This window comes from Phaenicophaeus curvirostris, chromosome 20 (genome assembly GCF_032191515.1).
Source record: "Phaenicophaeus curvirostris isolate KB17595 chromosome 20, BPBGC_Pcur_1.0, whole genome shotgun sequence".
Lineage (NCBI taxonomy): Eukaryota > Metazoa > Chordata > Aves > Cuculiformes > Cuculidae > Phaenicophaeus > Phaenicophaeus curvirostris.
The window spans coordinates 8,600,085-8,615,382 of record NC_091411.1 but is presented as its reverse complement, the minus strand read 5'-3'; the positions used below and the strand labels follow the sequence as shown (position 1 = coordinate 8,615,382).

The 15,298-nt window shown below is 42.2% G+C and overlaps 2 protein-coding genes across 4 annotated transcripts in view; both read left to right on the top strand.

Moving 5' to 3' along the window:
- The first annotated feature begins 36 nt into the window (after positions 1 to 36).
- TTF1 (transcription termination factor 1) lies at positions 37 to 9,407 on the top strand. Of its 2 annotated transcripts, XM_069873254.1 has the most exons (12): positions 37 to 64; positions 1,588 to 1,688; positions 1,844 to 2,748; positions 3,561 to 3,808; positions 4,192 to 4,377; positions 5,281 to 5,359; positions 5,653 to 5,783; positions 6,288 to 6,516; positions 6,833 to 6,922; positions 7,147 to 7,212; positions 7,893 to 7,978; positions 8,255 to 9,407. In XM_069873254.1, exons 3-12 carry the CDS (start codon positions 1,856 to 1,858, stop codon positions 8,413 to 8,415), a joined length of 2,169 nt encoding a protein of 722 aa, XP_069729355.1. In that variant the 5' UTR covers positions 37 to 64; positions 1,588 to 1,688; positions 1,844 to 1,855; the 3' UTR covers positions 8,416 to 9,407. The 2 variants fall into 2 exon arrangements, with proteins under 2 accessions (XP_069729355.1, XP_069729354.1); XM_069873253.1 differs by lacking the exon at positions 37 to 64 and having other exon boundaries at positions 1,508 to 1,688.
- A 1,762-nt stretch (positions 9,408 to 11,169) lies between these two features.
- SETX (senataxin) overlaps positions 11,170 to 15,298 on the top strand; it is a 28,458-nt gene continuing 24,329 nt past the window's right edge. Inside the window, exons 1-5 of one of the 2 annotated variants that reach the window (XM_069873585.1) lie at positions 11,170 to 11,241; positions 12,159 to 12,340; positions 13,148 to 13,328; positions 14,655 to 14,865; positions 15,056 to 15,165. In XM_069873585.1, coding sequence (XP_069729686.1) covers positions 13,149 to 13,328; positions 14,655 to 14,865; positions 15,056 to 15,165 — 501 coding nt within the window. In that variant the 5' untranslated portion in view covers positions 11,170 to 11,241; positions 12,159 to 12,340; position 13,148. The remainder of the gene's footprint in view (positions 11,242 to 12,158; positions 12,341 to 13,147; positions 13,329 to 14,654; positions 14,866 to 15,055; positions 15,166 to 15,298) is intronic. The other variant, XM_069873584.1, reaches the window with a different exon arrangement.

Genomic DNA, 15,298 nt, shown 5'->3' with positions numbered 1-15,298 from the left:
ACTTCCGCCCGCGGGGAGGAAACGGGCGCGGCGCGCGGCGGACGCCGGGAGCGCGTGGCGCCAGGTGCGGAGCGCGGGCTGCTCCGGCTGCGGGGCGGGGGTGGGCCACGGAGCTGCGGGGCGGCTCGGGGCCTGCGAACGGCTGGGGACCCGGGGATGGGGCTGCGGGGACGTTGAGTGCCCGTAAGGGGGTGTTTGAGCAGTTGGGTGCCCGTGCGCGGGGCTTCGGGGACAGTGGGTGCGTATAACGAGTCGTTTGAGCAGTTGGGTGCCCAGGGACCGGCTCGGTGGGGCGTCTCAGTGCCCAGCTCGGCTCTGTAAGGCGACTGGGTGCCTGTGCCCACCTCAGTGGGGCAGTTGGATGGCCCTATTGGGTCTGCGGGATGGTTGGGTGCCCGTGAATAGGTCACTTGGGCAGTTGGGTGCCCAGTGCCTGGGGAAGGGGCTGTGGGGAGGTTGGTGCCCGTGTTTGGGTTTGCAGGACAACTGGGTGCCCATGAACAGGTTGTTTGGGCAGTTGGGAGCCTGTGTTTGGGGTAGCGGGGCGATTGGGTGCCTGTGCATGGGGCTACGGGGACATTGGGTGCCCATAATGGGCAGTTGGGTGCCCCCACTTGGGTCTGTGGGGTGGTTGGGTGCTTGTGAATAGGTCGTTTGGGCAGTTGGGTGCCCAGTGCCTGGCTCGGTGGGGCAGCTCAGTGCCTGGGGAAGGGGCTGTGGGGAGGTTGGTGCCCATGTTTGGGTTTGCAGGACAACTGGGTGCCCATGAACAGGTTGTTTGGGCAGTTGGGTGCCTGTGTTTGCGGTTGTGGGGCGATTGGGTGCCTGGTGCTTGGCTTGGTGGGGTGGTTTAGTGCATATGTTGGGGGCTGTGGGGTGGTTGGCCACCCATGAACAGGGTTTTTGGGCAGTTGTCCATTCCCGTGGCTGCAGTGAAACCGGGTGCTGGTGCCTGTCTTGATAGGGTGGCTCAGTGCCTGTGCCTGGGGTGGTTGGGTGCCTATTCCCAGGGCTGCGGGGCAGTTGGGTGCTTGTACCCAGCTTGGTGCCCGTGCCTGGGGCCACAGGGAGGCTGAGTGCCTGTCCGTAGAGCTGTTTGGTGGGTTGCGATTTGGTGTCTGACCCCAGATGTCTCAGGGCAGCCGCTTCCCTGTGGCGGTGAGAAGATGGTGTCTGGTACGGGTCAGCACTGGAAACTGTGTTGGAGATGTAAAACTCGTGGTCTTTTGTTTCAGAGCTGATGGGATGTTGTTTTTTAAGTGTTTTGTAAGTGCTGTCCATAGAAAATGTGCTAAGAAACGCTTCCTTCTGTGTGTAACGGCAGTTTTCAGGGTTGTGTTTGTTCTGGTTATAGAGTCCGTTAGATCTGTCAGGTCCTGGCCAGTCTTGGACCTGCTTGAGCATGGGCAAAGCCAGCCAGAAGCTCCTAGTTACAGAACTTGGTCTTTAGTCCCAATTAGTTTAATATATCTTTATTATTTTAAGCTTTCGCTGCTTCCAGAGTTGAATATAGCAACCTGTTGTAACTTAGTTATTCAAAATCAACTTAAAGCTGGCAGTTATTGATGTGTGTCCTTGTTGTTACAGGAAGGCAGTTTTGGGGCTGAATACAGCTGTGATGCACATCTGTTTGATGAAGAAAGTGTCTCTCTTTCACCACCACTTTGCAAAATCAGCTGGATTGAAAAGTAAGTATCTTCACTGTGTGTTTTTAAGATAATATTGAGTAGTGCCATGGTGTTTTAACGTTTTGAATGGGATGTTTGGGTTTTTTTTTACTCTGTAATAGTGTGTAATGGTACGTAAGTTATAGCACTTGAGTAAAACTCCTCTTTTCTTTAAGGTAAGAAAAAACATGACAGAAAAAGCAAGTGCAGATGATTTCCAAGTTAAGGATTTTCTCAAGAAGAAGAAGAAGAAGAAGCGAAAACCCAAAGAATACCATAAGGAATATGAAAATTATGAAAGAGAAAGTATACAAAATGCAGAGGTTAGCCATGCTTCTCCACTGATATATGAAGATCAAGCAGCACAGAATGGTGAAAGCTGTAAAAAGAAGAAAAAAAAGAAGTATGAGGGGGAAAAGAAACCGACTTTGTTAGATAATTGGTGTGTACAACTGGAACATGAAACTGATGATGATACTGGTGTGGATGCTTTCCAAAAGAAAAAGAAGAAGAGAAAAAAGAAGCGGAAACACAGTGATAGTACAGACAGTCAAACTGATGTAACTTGTATCACAGTAAATCAGCAGAGCTCTGATGCTTGTCAGAAGGGCGATGCTGATTATGTTTTTTCAAAAGAACCTGGCAAGAAGAAAAGAAAAAAAAAATTGCCTGAAGAGAATGAGGTACGTGAGCCACCTGCCTCAGAAACAGATGATAAAAATGATAATAAAAGGCCGAAAAAGAAGAAGAAGAAGAAAAGACGCAGTTGTACCCAAGAAATGCCAGAAGACGCAGATGTAACCGTTGACCAGTCGCTGTTGTCATCTCCAGAGCAGAACAGGCAGAGGGAAGGAGATGCAGCCTCACCGTCACCTCCAGAAGAGGATGGGGTGGCAAAGCCCCAGCAATGGCGTGTTGATGGTGACTGTGATATGGCTGCCATGAGTGAAGATGCTGAAGATGAACCTGCTAATTCTTCTAAGACAGCCAGTCGACCTCGAAAAACTCCAGCGCGCCCTAGAAAGAGAATAAAAAGCAGTGCTTTTGTCAAGGAAGAAACCTCTTCCGAATCTGAAGAAAGGTAAGTTTAGGTTTTGGGTTTGTTTGGTTAGGTTTTTTTCCCCACCTACCTGATACGTTTCTATCATGTTATTTGTGTCCCAGATTTTTCTGTACCGTCTATACTGTAGGTATTTAAAAAAACAACCTCCAAAACCCTTTACAGTATGTCAAGCTGTTATAGAGGCCTGCTTTAATAGCTTAGTTATTAATACAACAAAATTTGTAAGAATACACTACCGTTGCCTTCAACATAGAATATTTTCTTCTATTTAAAAACTGTAGGTCTAGAAATAATTTATGTGCAGTTATTTGTAGTAAAAAGAAAAGGGGGAGAAGAAAGAGATAAAGGGGTCTCATTTATTAAATTTGGTATTTATATTGAATATATGCATTTTTGCCACACCAGTTGTAAGTTCAACTAAAGAATTTAATGTTCTGTGCAAACAAGTGCTCACGTGAGTAGCTCTTGGTGCTTTTACAGTGTGTACAATCCCTGATGAGAGCACTGGGAGAAGGCAGGTGGAAAAGTTTTGTGTTGCCAAGGATAGCAAGAGGCACTATTTCGTCTGTATGTCCATGAGTGAGAGTTTTGTGGGAAAGGTGCAGATTTCCAAAACTTCAGCAGCTCTTTGAATATCGTAAATAGAGAAATTCAGAAATACGTCTGCATAACAAGGTTGGAAATACAAGGAGGTGGACACGTGAAATATTCCTTGTTCTTTAATTAATGAATGTGTTCATTTTTTAAATGATAGAGATACTAACAAAATCTCTGTTTTGGAGTTCTAGTGGTGTATTTTATTTTACTCCTTTTGGTTTTTTTCCTATCAGGACACCAGAACCCTCGGCGTCGACTAGAAAGGAGCAGAACAGTTCCTTTACTGAAATGGCAGCCTCCGATGAGCTTAATCTGGATGAGGAAGAGTGCCTGGACTCTTTCATGGGTTTAGCCGTGGATTTGGAGTCCGCAAAACAAGAATTGGAAGAGTTTATTCCTCATGTGAGGACCATGTCAGACTGTTCAGTCAGAAAGATGGCTGGAAGAGACTTAATGAGGTTTAAAGAGTTTAAAAAACAAGGTGAGCTCTCAAATTAATGTTGCAGCGAGGCAGAAATGTGCAGCTATGTTAGTGTTTTGACAGAGAGAAAATAGTTCAGTTTTGTATCATGTCTGTGACATCCATGGAGTCTGCTTCACTTCATTCTAATGGACATATTTTCTGTTTCTCTGCTTTGTAGCCTCTGCTTCCTCATTGTTAAGTTACAGTACAAAGCGTATATGAAAATTACCTGCTCCCACGTCTTGTTTTCAGTCTTTTCAGTTTTATTTTTTCACCTGTTGTATTTGTTGATCGTTTGTTATGTGTTTGCTAAAACCTGAAATGTAATGCACAGACGATGGTACTTGAGCTTTGCTATAATTTTTTTGTGTGTGTGTAATGAAACTTCTTATGTATTTTAGGCGTTGCTGTCAAGTTTGGCAGATTTTCCCAGAAGGAAAATGATCAAGTCCGTAAAAATATTGAAGAGTTCTTATCAGTTACTGCAATAGACAGTGCTGAAAAACTTCTGTTTACCTCGAGGTATCCAGAAGAAAAAGAAACTATCAATCGCCTGAAAGTAGAACATGGTTTTTGTGAAAAACTTTGTGAGTATTTAAGTTTTAGACTCGATGATCTGGTGGGTCTCTTCCAACCTGGTTATTCTATGATTCTATAAGTTCTTTCTCAAAGAACTGGATGTTATGTTCCACAGTCTGGCCATATGAGGAAATATTTTCTAAAGTAACTTTGTATTGAAAAGCACTGCTGTTCCTAAATTGGGAAAAAAAGGAGCATGCTGCTGAGAGTGTGTAGTTGGTAAATCTGTATGGTACACTGTTTTTATAATTTCTTAGGTATGAAGAGTTTAGAGATGAAAATATTGTGAGCAGTGGCACTTACAGACTCAGACTTGCATTTGGCTTAAGGTGCACTGTTTGCTAGGCTTTATGAAATATAGTGATTTATTAACAGGATGTGTGACTGAGGCCTGTCTGAAATGGTCACCTGCTCTTAGCATAAATAGGCGGTAGGTTTAGGACTGAGTGATGGCAGAAACTGAAAGAAATGGGGTCATTGGTCAAAGTAGTTAGTTTTCCAAGACATAAGGGAAATAGAATTCTTAAGGCTGAGACTCTTTGCAGCAGGAGCATCTCTTTTCTTCTTTTCTCATCTTGTAAGGCTTCTCTTGTCTAGAAAATGTTCACATTTCATATGGCAAAGATGCTTATTTTGTAACATCTGATGAACCCACTCAGTGCCCTTACTCAGCTCCTGATTGGTGGCTGTCTCTTATCTCTCTGTTAATAGGAGTATTCTGTGTGTTTCTTATATTTGATGTTATCGACATTTACAGCCAGCTCATACAACTTGTAGCTAGTGAGCAACAGGTTTGGGCTTTATTGTTCAGAAGTTCAGTTTTTATTTTGCTTTTGGCTTGTTTTGGCTTTTTTAAGGTGGCTTTACCAGTGCAAGAAATGTCTCTTAAAAGTGAATTATTTACCTTCTAGCTGAGGGAATACCACGACCCTGGAGGCTGATATATTATCGAGCAAGGAAAATGTTTGACCCACATAATTATAAGGGGAGGTGAGTAATTTGAAAGAGTTTCTGAGTGCTAATATCACTTCTGAGTGCTCTGATGTTTATTTGTACATAAAAAATGGATATAAATGAGGATCATCTCTCCTATTTGTGCCAGTTACTGTGACTTAATTGACAGTTTGTTTTTCTGACTAATCCTTATCAATTCCTCTGTTCTAAAATGTGACTTGAAATGGTAGCCATGAGTAACGCTGAAATGCTTGTAGAGATTACAGCTCTTTTAAGATATTGGAATGGTTTGAATTTGCAGCTGAAGCTGTGCTTGTTTCCTCAACTAGGTATACCGAGGAAGAAAAGGAAAAATTAAAGAAGTATCATGCTCTGCATGGCAATGATTGGAAGAAGATTTCTGAGATGATGTCCCGTTCTAACCTCTCAGTTGCTATGAAATACTCTGAAATCAAGTCAGGTATGCAATTCTAAGGAAAACAATTAATTTTCTGTATTTTGGTTTGAGGAGTTATTTTAACTGTATGTTGTTTCTGCCCTAAATTTGAGGGAAAAAATCCCTAGAGTGGATTCGTTCAAAAAAATTAATTGGTGGTGGTTCTTTTTTTGAAACCACTGATTGCATTTTCGTACAGAAGTGATAAGAACAGTCTCTGACAGAAAAGATAAAAGAAATGGAACAAATGCAACTCTTTGTTAAATGGAACTGGTGTCTAAATAGGTGATTTCAGGGGAGGGTGGAGGAATTTGGCAACTACATATTAAGACAGAAACTAGGGATCAGTGCTGTACTTTAGTGACGAGGCTGAAGTCCTCTCTCAAATCTAGTAAACGTAAGAGTTTTCGGGAAGTATGTTCGGAAGCTGGTCTTGTAAATAAGAATAAAGCGAAGCGAAGCATTTGCTCTTTTGCTTCTTTTTTTCCTAATAATTTATTATGCCTTAACCTTGTTTTTCAATTTTAGCTGTTAATTACGGTCCTTGGTCAAAGGAAGAGACACAGAAGTTAATGCATGCTGTGGAGGAGGTCTTTAGGAAAAGGATGGAAAAGGAAGATGCAAATTCTCTTTCATCATCCACAAAGTCACATCGGGATCTCTTGATTGACCGTGAGAAACTGTACCAGAAATTACCTTGGACTGAGATCGAAGCTAAAGTGGGAACTCGATATTGGAGACAATGTAAACAGAAATGGTAAGGTTTTTTACTAAACTGAGACAGTAAAATGTGTTCTGGGGGGTATTAAATGCCATTCTGCGAAGCTGTTTGTACCATGATGATTGTTTGGTAACTCAGGTAGCATAGGCTCTAGACTACAGAAGAGGTGTTGTAAATGTGTCTTGAGATAATAAATAAATAACTGCCAGCTCTGGTAAGTTTTCTTCTTGCTGCAATAGCAAAGCCTGATTTCTGGTACTCCGGGGCAGCAGTAACATCTTGAAGACACTTCCTTTTGATGCTTGGAATTTCTTGAAATTACATAAACCTTTTCTTTTATGTGTTTTCAAAGGACTACAATTTTAACAAACAGGATGACCAAAGGGCAGCAGCTCTATATGGGCATCAAGGGATTACAGGCCAAGATCAATCTTATTAAGAGGTATAGTTCAGAGTTGTTGGAATGTTTTTGTATCTCATGCTGTTTTGAATTATGTTTATAAAAGCTTGCTGGGTGAGAATAGCATGCCTGCAATTTCAGACGGGTTTTGCAACTACTCTTTCTTTGGTCTAAGAGTCCTGTGACTTCTGACTGGGGGAGCTGTGAATGATATCAAATTATTTCTTGAATGCTGCTTACAAACTGTTTCTGTATCATATTCACAGATTATACGAAATGCAAGTGGAGGATCCTAATGAAGTAAACTGGGAAGAACTCAGTAGTACTATTGGGTAAACTTTTATTTTTCTTATTTTTATGGATGCAATGAATAGTTGAAGCAGTCTTAAAAATGCCACAAAGGAATGAAAGTTCTTAAGCTTCTGCTACCATAGAAAATGCCATTTGGTTTGGTAGCATGCAGTTGTATATCTTTGCATAGTTGTGAGCAATAGAGCATGCCTGTAAGTTCTGAAACTTAATTTTAACTGCTTCAGGGAACAGTTGTTGTATTCCCAGTGCATTCTGTGTACTGTAACTGTGTTATGTAGTCAGTGATAAAGACTTAGTTAAGTCTTGTCCAGGTGTTAATCAAGACATAGCAAAGGGGATAATTATTGGAATGCGTGTTACCATAGAATAGTCATCTTCCAAATGGAGTGTTGGATGTGAAACTACCAGTACTGTGAGTGCTGTATTTTATCTACAGCGCTTCTTTAATTTTCCACATATTTTCAGTTTCATTTACTATTTCTTTTCACTAAATGTGTAATGCATATGTGTAATCGAGTGGTTTGAGTTCTTATCTGCTGTCTCAAAATACTGTTTTGTTTAGGATTTGAAATCCATCCTTTCTACCTAAAGCTAAGATACTGTTCTACTGGCATCGCTATCATGAATGGGTAACTTGGTAACAACTAAACTTTGTGATAGTTCCTTGCATCGCTAATTCTTTGCACTTTTCTCTTTTCAGAGATGTCCCTAGAGCCTATGTTCGAGCAAAATTTTATAAGCTGAAAGTCACCTCTGTCCCTTTTTGGCAACAAAAGACTTTTTCTGGTCAGTATCCCAACTGTTTGCATATATTCCGTAATGTTTTCACTTGAATCTAAGAGGATATGTATTCTGGTTTAATGCTTTCTTAGTTGGTCTCCTCTAAGTATATTGGCTACAATCTCAGGGTTTATATTTAATTTACTGAATTATTTTTTTCAGTAGCATCTTCATGCACTGCTTATTGTCTCTTCTCTTTGATACCTTGGCCTTTAGAAGTTCTATGACTTAGCATCCAGTTTCCCTACAGATCTAATTAAGACTACTTTTTTTTTTTCAAAGAAATCGTTGATTATCTTTTTGAAGAGAAACTTCCAGAACTTGAGAAAAAGTTAGCAAAAAAGAAGGCGAAACACCTTAGTTCTGACAATTCAACAGCAAGCCAACAGAAGAAGGCCTTCCGACTCAGTGACATTTTTGACACCAGTGAAGAGAGTGATTAACTGACTGCCTTAAAAACAATTCCTAGTCTGCATAATTAACTAGAAAATGGGTGTGGTTGAAAGTGGGCACAGATCAGCAACTGCAGGTACGCAGGTTGTCTGATAATGGGAAAAGTAAGGATATGCAAGTCTCATTTTCTTATATCGTGCTGAAGTTTGAGATAAATACAGTTTTTGTGCCACCTGTTGTTACCTTAGTTTGGCTTCGGTTTTAGGAGTCTTTTTTTTAACCATCCAAGTTGCTTTCTGAATGTCTCAAAAATAGCATTTTTCCATTGCTGTGTTTTCTAAGGAGCTGGAAGCAGCTGTTTACCCTCTGTGCGTGAACTTGGTTTTCAGAACATTAATGATTTTAAAGTCATTAAAAGTAGATTCATGGAATTGGGAACATGCAGCACAACTTTTTTTTTTTTTAATAGCTGTCTTGTTCATAAAAACAGCTGAGTTTTATTTTTTATGTGGACTTACACTTTTATCAGCCCTTCTAGAGAAAATGTATTCTTGTCTTTTACAATTAATGAATTGTAATGGCATTTCATGCTAACCAGACCAATGTGTTTAAATGTTTTTGTCAGTGTTTGGAATACAGAGGCAAAGTGGACAGTGTTTAAATGTACATACATAGATATATTTTTATTGTGCCAAGAAGAATTTCTACACTTTAATAAGAAAGCTGAGGGCTAAGATGGAGGTTGTACCGGTGTCTTATATTTTTAACTATCTGCTTAGAGAGATTATTTGTAAATTGAGCAAATAGAATGTAAAAAAAAAATCAGTCAAGCTGCAACCCTACTGTGCGTGTAAAATATTTATGTGGCTTGCTTGTATTTCCTCTATGCTGTATTAATTAAGAAAGTAATGCAAGACATGTCTGACAGACTGCTTTTTGGTGGTCATTTTGATAAGTGAGAATTTCCTTCTTTAGTTTTATTAATTGTCATTGAAAATGCCAAACATGGAACAGACTGAAATAAAGATTTTCTTGGAGGTTATTCTGGAATTATGGCTTTTAGCAAAGGGTGTGAAATGAGAATTTGCCCTATTTAACTGTGTGGCTTTAGTGTCTCTGAAGATAGAAACCAATATCATTTTTGTGCGACAGGCAGGACACTCCACAAGATGAACATCTGTAAGTTTTTCCAGTCAAGAGATGAAATGGGGTTGTGGTGGTGCCATGTTATGAGTCTGACCTGTGGCCAAAAGGAGAGTCCCTCCTGTTTGGTGACGAGGTTGAGAAAGGGTCCCCTTGTTTCCTAAACTCATCAGAGAGGAGCATGGGTGTGGTTTGGTCCAGTTTGAACTTCAGACTCTGCAAACAACTTATTTCTAAGTGTGTGTGTGTCCCCGTTAAGGACTCTCAGCGAGGCAGTTTTGCTAAGTCAGATACAATGATTTATTGAGACAACAGATGTAACAGATTTGGAATTGCCACTGATAAATGCAGTCACTGCATTAGTGTGAAATATTCAAAAGCTGGCTGTTACTTAGTAAATGATTAAGCACTTATGTGGTAACTGCAGCTTCCCAGATGTCGGAAAATAGTGAAATGTGAGGGGAAAAGGAGAATCCCAAGTTCCTCCAAAGTCTTTCCCCCTCAAGGTTAGGTACATTGAAGTGATTTTACTGTGATAATAAAGCAAGGTGCAGTTGCTGCTCCCAGGGAAAGAACGTGGTTGCCACAGAAGAGGCATGTCGTGTTCCGTGTTTGGAGAACGGGGCACTGTTGAAGATGGAGCAGCCAGTTTCTGTTCTTAGGATGGTCATAGACCTGTGGACACAGCTGCAGAGCTGCTACCATGGAAGCCAGGTTGCAACTGCTGTCTCACTAGCTGTGGTACAAAGGTGTCCTTTAGCTGAACTTTGCTCGTTATAATGCTAAAACACACCTCCATCCCAAAGGTTACCCATCTCCGAGTGCGTGTGCTTTAAATTTTTATTGACTTTAAGTGGGAAGTGAGGGATTTTTGCACCAATCAGGAGTAGATGAATGTATGAAGTAATTCAAGCTCCACCTGAAACTATATAGGAATGGTTGGACTCGATGATCCGATGGGTCTTTTCCAACCTGGTGATTCTATGATTCTATATGAAAATGTAACAAAAAGGGGAAAGCGTAGGGATCAGTTCACAACTTTTTTGGGTAAGAACGGACTCTCAGTCAGGCTGTGCTGGGGATTTTCCACAGGTGGGGGGGGAAGCGCGTGCCAGCTCCCTTGCACTTAGCTCTTTATTTGTTTCTGTTGCCTCACGAGTTTGAAGGTTAAAAGCTGAAGATGATCTGAGGGCTGGAGCACCTCCCGCTGAGAGAGTTGGGATTGTTCAGCCTGGAGGAGGCTCTGGGGACACTTTATAGCAGCCTTCCAGTACTTAAAATAATGAATCACTAAACCACGCTCCTCACCACCTCATCCACCCGTCTTTTAAACGCCTCCAGGGGTGGGGACTCAACCACCTCCCTGGGCAGTAATGGAGGCTGCGATGAGGTCTCTACTCAGTGTTGTCCAGGCTGAGCAGACCGAGTGGCTTTAAACACCCCTGATACGGCTTCTCCTCAAAACTCTCCATCAACTTTGTAGCCCCCGCCCCCAACCTCCTTCCCTCACGGCCCTGAGGAAGGGGCGGGGCCTGAGATGAGACGCGGGTCGAAGGGGCGGGGCTTGGCGGGGCGCGGAAGCGACGTGTGGGCGGGGCTTGGTGGGAAGGGGGCGGGGCTTGGAGGCGCCGGAGGCGGCCCCGCCCGCGAGGGACCAAGGCTGGAGCGCGACTTCCGCCCGCGAGCCGGAAGTGGGGTGAGCGTCGGCGGGAGGGAAGGGTCCGCGGGGTGAGGTGAGGGGAGATGAGGGGGTTGGGGCCGGGGGAGGTGAAAGGGGGGGGACGGGGGAGCAGAGCAGCGTGGCGGGTTGGGGTGGGACGGGGCTTCTCCCTCGCCGTGACGGTGGAAGCCGGGCCCCTCCCGGGTTTCCCTTTGTCCCGGCCCTGAGGGGGGGGAGCGGCGCCTCGCCCTGCGGAGCTTCGCCCTGTGGAGCGGCCGGGGCAGCTGAGGCCGGGAGGCCAGGAGAAAGCGGCTTCGCCCTCGGCACGCGGGGTGTCGGTTCCCGGCAGCCGGTGAAGCGCGCCCGTAGCAGAGCGTTATCGGTACGGGGCGGTCTTTGCGGTTGGGGCTCGCGTGTCCGTGGGAGTTTGTTAAATCTGTTTCCTTGCTTAAGGTGCGGGGATTAAGGGGGGTGCAGGAAAGCTAGGCAGGGACTTTTTGTCAGAGAGGGCAGGGATGGGACGAGGGGGAACGGGTTTAAGCTGAAAGAGGAGGGATTTAGATGAGGTCGTTAGGAAGAAATGTTTTCCTGTGAGGGTGAGGAGGCCCTGGCGCAGGTTACCCAGGGAAGTCGTGGATGCTCCATCCCTGGAGGTCTTCAGGGCCAGGTTGGATGGGGCTTGGAGCAACTTGGTCTAGCGGGAGGTGGCCCTGCCCACGTCAGGGGAATGGAACTGGGTGGGCTTTAAGTACCTCTCCAACTCAAACCATTCTATGATTCTATGGTAAATTTTTGCATGTCTTATTAGAAATAGGTGTGGTAGCTGTTGTGTTGCTGTGTGGGAATAACACAAGGAGTTCTATTCCAAGTCATACTTAGCACTTCACTCAATATCAAATAGACATTTACAGTTAGTCTGAATGCTGAAGCAGTTCTTATCCTGTAACATTTAAACTGAACTGGTTTCTGCTGGTTACCATTTCACTCCAGATCCTTGAAATCCCCCCAAGAGCCATTTGCTAGGGATGGATGAGTGAAAACCTCGCTGTGCTGGGCTCCAGGCGTGCATGGCTGAAGGCATCAGTCCCTTCCCTGGCAGCAGGGCAGTGCTGGGCACTCTCCCACCATGTAAGCTGACACACCTGCACAGAGAATAGCTCACTGTTCCCAAGGTAAGCACCACAGTTGTTTTTTCTTAGTACATAGATATGAGGAAACACATAGTGCTGCTTTGTCTTGGTTTCCTTTATGCTGTCCTCATTATACTAAACAACAGAAGCAGTATCATTCCTTTTGTGTAGTTAGTACAAATTAGATCATGCTTTTCTAGTGTTCTGTTGAGTTTTTCAGACTGGTAGGATCCAAGATAGTTGTATTGCTGCTTAGTGAAGAACTTCTGTTTTTAGAGGAAGCAATCTGTGGTGAGAATTTTGAGATGCTGTCTAATTATAACGGTAATAAAGACAGGAAAGTTCTCCATAAAATCCCTTGATTCTTGACAACAGGGATTCACTGACCTATAAATAATTTTAGCAGGAGGTTGAAGAAAATATCTAATTTAACTTTATACTAATATTAGACCTAGATTCCACAGATACCACTAAGTGTAACATATTTCAGCATTGTACTTATGGAAAGTGTACATTAAGTGTGGAAGAGTTTTTCTTTTTTTTATCTAAAGTGAATTTTCATACATTTCACAGTTTGTAAATTAAGTAATTTGACTTCTTTTTGGTGCTTTACTTTTAATGTTTGATATTCAGCAGGCATTTTTCTGTAATGCTCATCTAATGCTTTAATGTTAATTGCATGTACCTGTATGATCTGTATGATGCAGGAACATCCAAGAACATGCTAATGAGTTTCATAGACTCTAAACTCATCACACTTGGAAATTAAGTATTGTTGTGGCTGGAAGGAAATGCCTCCCATGTTCAGTTCTTGGACTTCTGTTAATTCCTTGTTCTTTCCACTCAAAGAATGAGCACATGCCAATGGTGTACGCCTAGTGGTTCTGACACCACTGAGTTCCTGAAGAGCTATGCTTCTCGACGGTTGTCCCCGGAAGATCTTGAAGGATCCAACGATGATCTCTGTTACTGCCTGGAGTGTGTGGTTGAATACCACAAAGCAAGGGAAAAATTGCCAAGGTTGCATGAGGTAATTGGGAGATTTGGCTTCTGCCCATTGTAAACATGAGGACTCGGAACTGAAGGAAAAACCTCCGAAGGGTCTTCTGAAATCCAGCCTCAGTGCAGGGGGGGAACTTGTGCATGTGTTGCATTTTATTGGGTCTTGGGGACTGGGTATGTTGCTTTTTAGCTGTCTGCATTTTTTATATTGAGTTGCAAAGAGCCAATTGTAAAACTAGAGGACCCTCTTGTTTTGCATACATTCAAATTGGTGAAGACTAAAACAGCAGTGGGGAGTTACTGACCAGACTTCATAGCCTGAATTTTATTCATGCTGTGATGGTTTGATGTCTGAAAAAAAGAACACCTGCCAAACAAACTAACAGCTCTGTTTTTTTTAATATATCTTCTTTCCTTTGGCTTCTGTTCAACTTGGGGTTTGTTCCCCTTTTTTTATTTGGTTTCATTTCTCATTGGTAGTTTTCTGCTGCATATGAATTTCAGAGATCTGATCTTGCAAGCCTGTGAGATTGTGTGGTTAAAAGCAATCAAAAAAAGTTCAAAACCTCTTTATTTTCTTTTAAACCCTTTATAATTCTCCCTCATTAGCATCCAATTTTGTATTTTTGAAAGCCCATATGTGTAAGTAAAATGGATTGCTAAACTGATCATAATGCAGATGTCTAAAAGGTTGATTTTTACATTACTCGGCTAGACGTCTCTGGAGGGCAGTCCCATGTGAGTATAGATGGGAAATAAATGCAGTGACTGAACTGCTGAAAGTTCCTTTCTGTGTCTATTAAGTGCAGGAAATAACCTTGGTTTCTAATTGAGGTTTGGAGCAATTACTTTAGATGAGTAAAGTGAGGTGAATCTCTTACAAGTGTTCAGCAAGTCATTCTGTTTGCATTGTTTATATTCACTCCCATCCAGTAATACTTTGCAAAATATGTGAGAAAGCATGATTGCAGAATAGCTTTTCCCTTCTTCCCTAACTATAATCGTTTTCTATGTCTTGCACTTCTTCATATTGGCCAGCAGAACAAAGTTTTGTGACTAACCTAATTACTGAGATGGTTTATGAGTATTTGACAGAACTATACAAATGTTTCTGATTTCAATGCCCTTTTTAAAAAAATTACTTCATAATCTTGCCTATGATGTGAGAATTTTGATTTGCATAATCTGAACTGCATGTCAAAAATTTGTTCCACACCATGCTTGGAAAGCAATGTTTCGAACTGAAATTGTAAGTTTTGAAAGTCTCGTTAAGGTTTCTGTATGTGATAATAAATATCTGTAGTTGCTTTCTTTAAAAACGCAGGCTAATGAGTTGTTTTTCCCCACTGAATAGGTCTTGTGGGAGTTGGAAACCTCCCGTCTTATTGCTCATATTGAGAAATCCCTGCGAGAAGAAGCTGGAGAAGATGCTGAATTGCTTATAGTGGATAGGAATGGAGAGACACAGCTGCCTGGTTATGTGGGCCCAGAGTCTGAGAATAACCTGAGAGTGCCCCTTCTAGAAATACTGAAATATCCATACCTGCTGCTGCATGAGAAGCTCAGTATGTATTTCAGTGTACAGTTACAAGGGCATGGTATTGTTTCTTCCGGAGGAGGTGAAAATAATGCATAGTAGTTAAACCGAAGTACTGGTGTGTTTGTCTGTATAGATTATGTTTATTTTGACACTTAAAAAGTTTTTTGTTTGTTTTTGAGCGTATAAATTAGTCATTACTGTGTTTGTCCTTTTAGGTGAGCTGTGTGTAGATGCGCTCTGTAGAATGGAACAATGTTGCAACTCCTTTCAGGTTTTTGAGAAATATCCAGGAATTTATCTCTTTTTAGTACACCCCAATGAAGTGGTAAGTTACTTTTTCTGTTCCACTGAAACTTAATCTTAAATAGCATCAGAGATTCTTATATTTAATGACAAGAATGTGAAAATAGTAGCATTCAGAGTTGTAAGTGTTTGGTTTTCTGTATTTTTCTTTAAAG

Bases quoted from the DNA above. Each gene is read 5' to 3' on its own strand.
- TTF1 (XM_069873254.1), top strand. From the start codon at position 1,856: ATGACAGAAAAAGCAAGTGCAGATGATTTCCAAGTTAAGGATTTTCTC. The intron at 5,784-6,287 runs GTATGCAATTCT...TTTCAATTTTAG, and splicing joins ATACTCTGAAATCAAGTCAG to CTGTTAATTACGGTCCTTGG. The intron at 6,517-6,832 runs GTAAGGTTTTTT...GTGTTTTCAAAG, and splicing joins AGACAATGTAAACAGAAATG to GACTACAATTTTAACAAACA.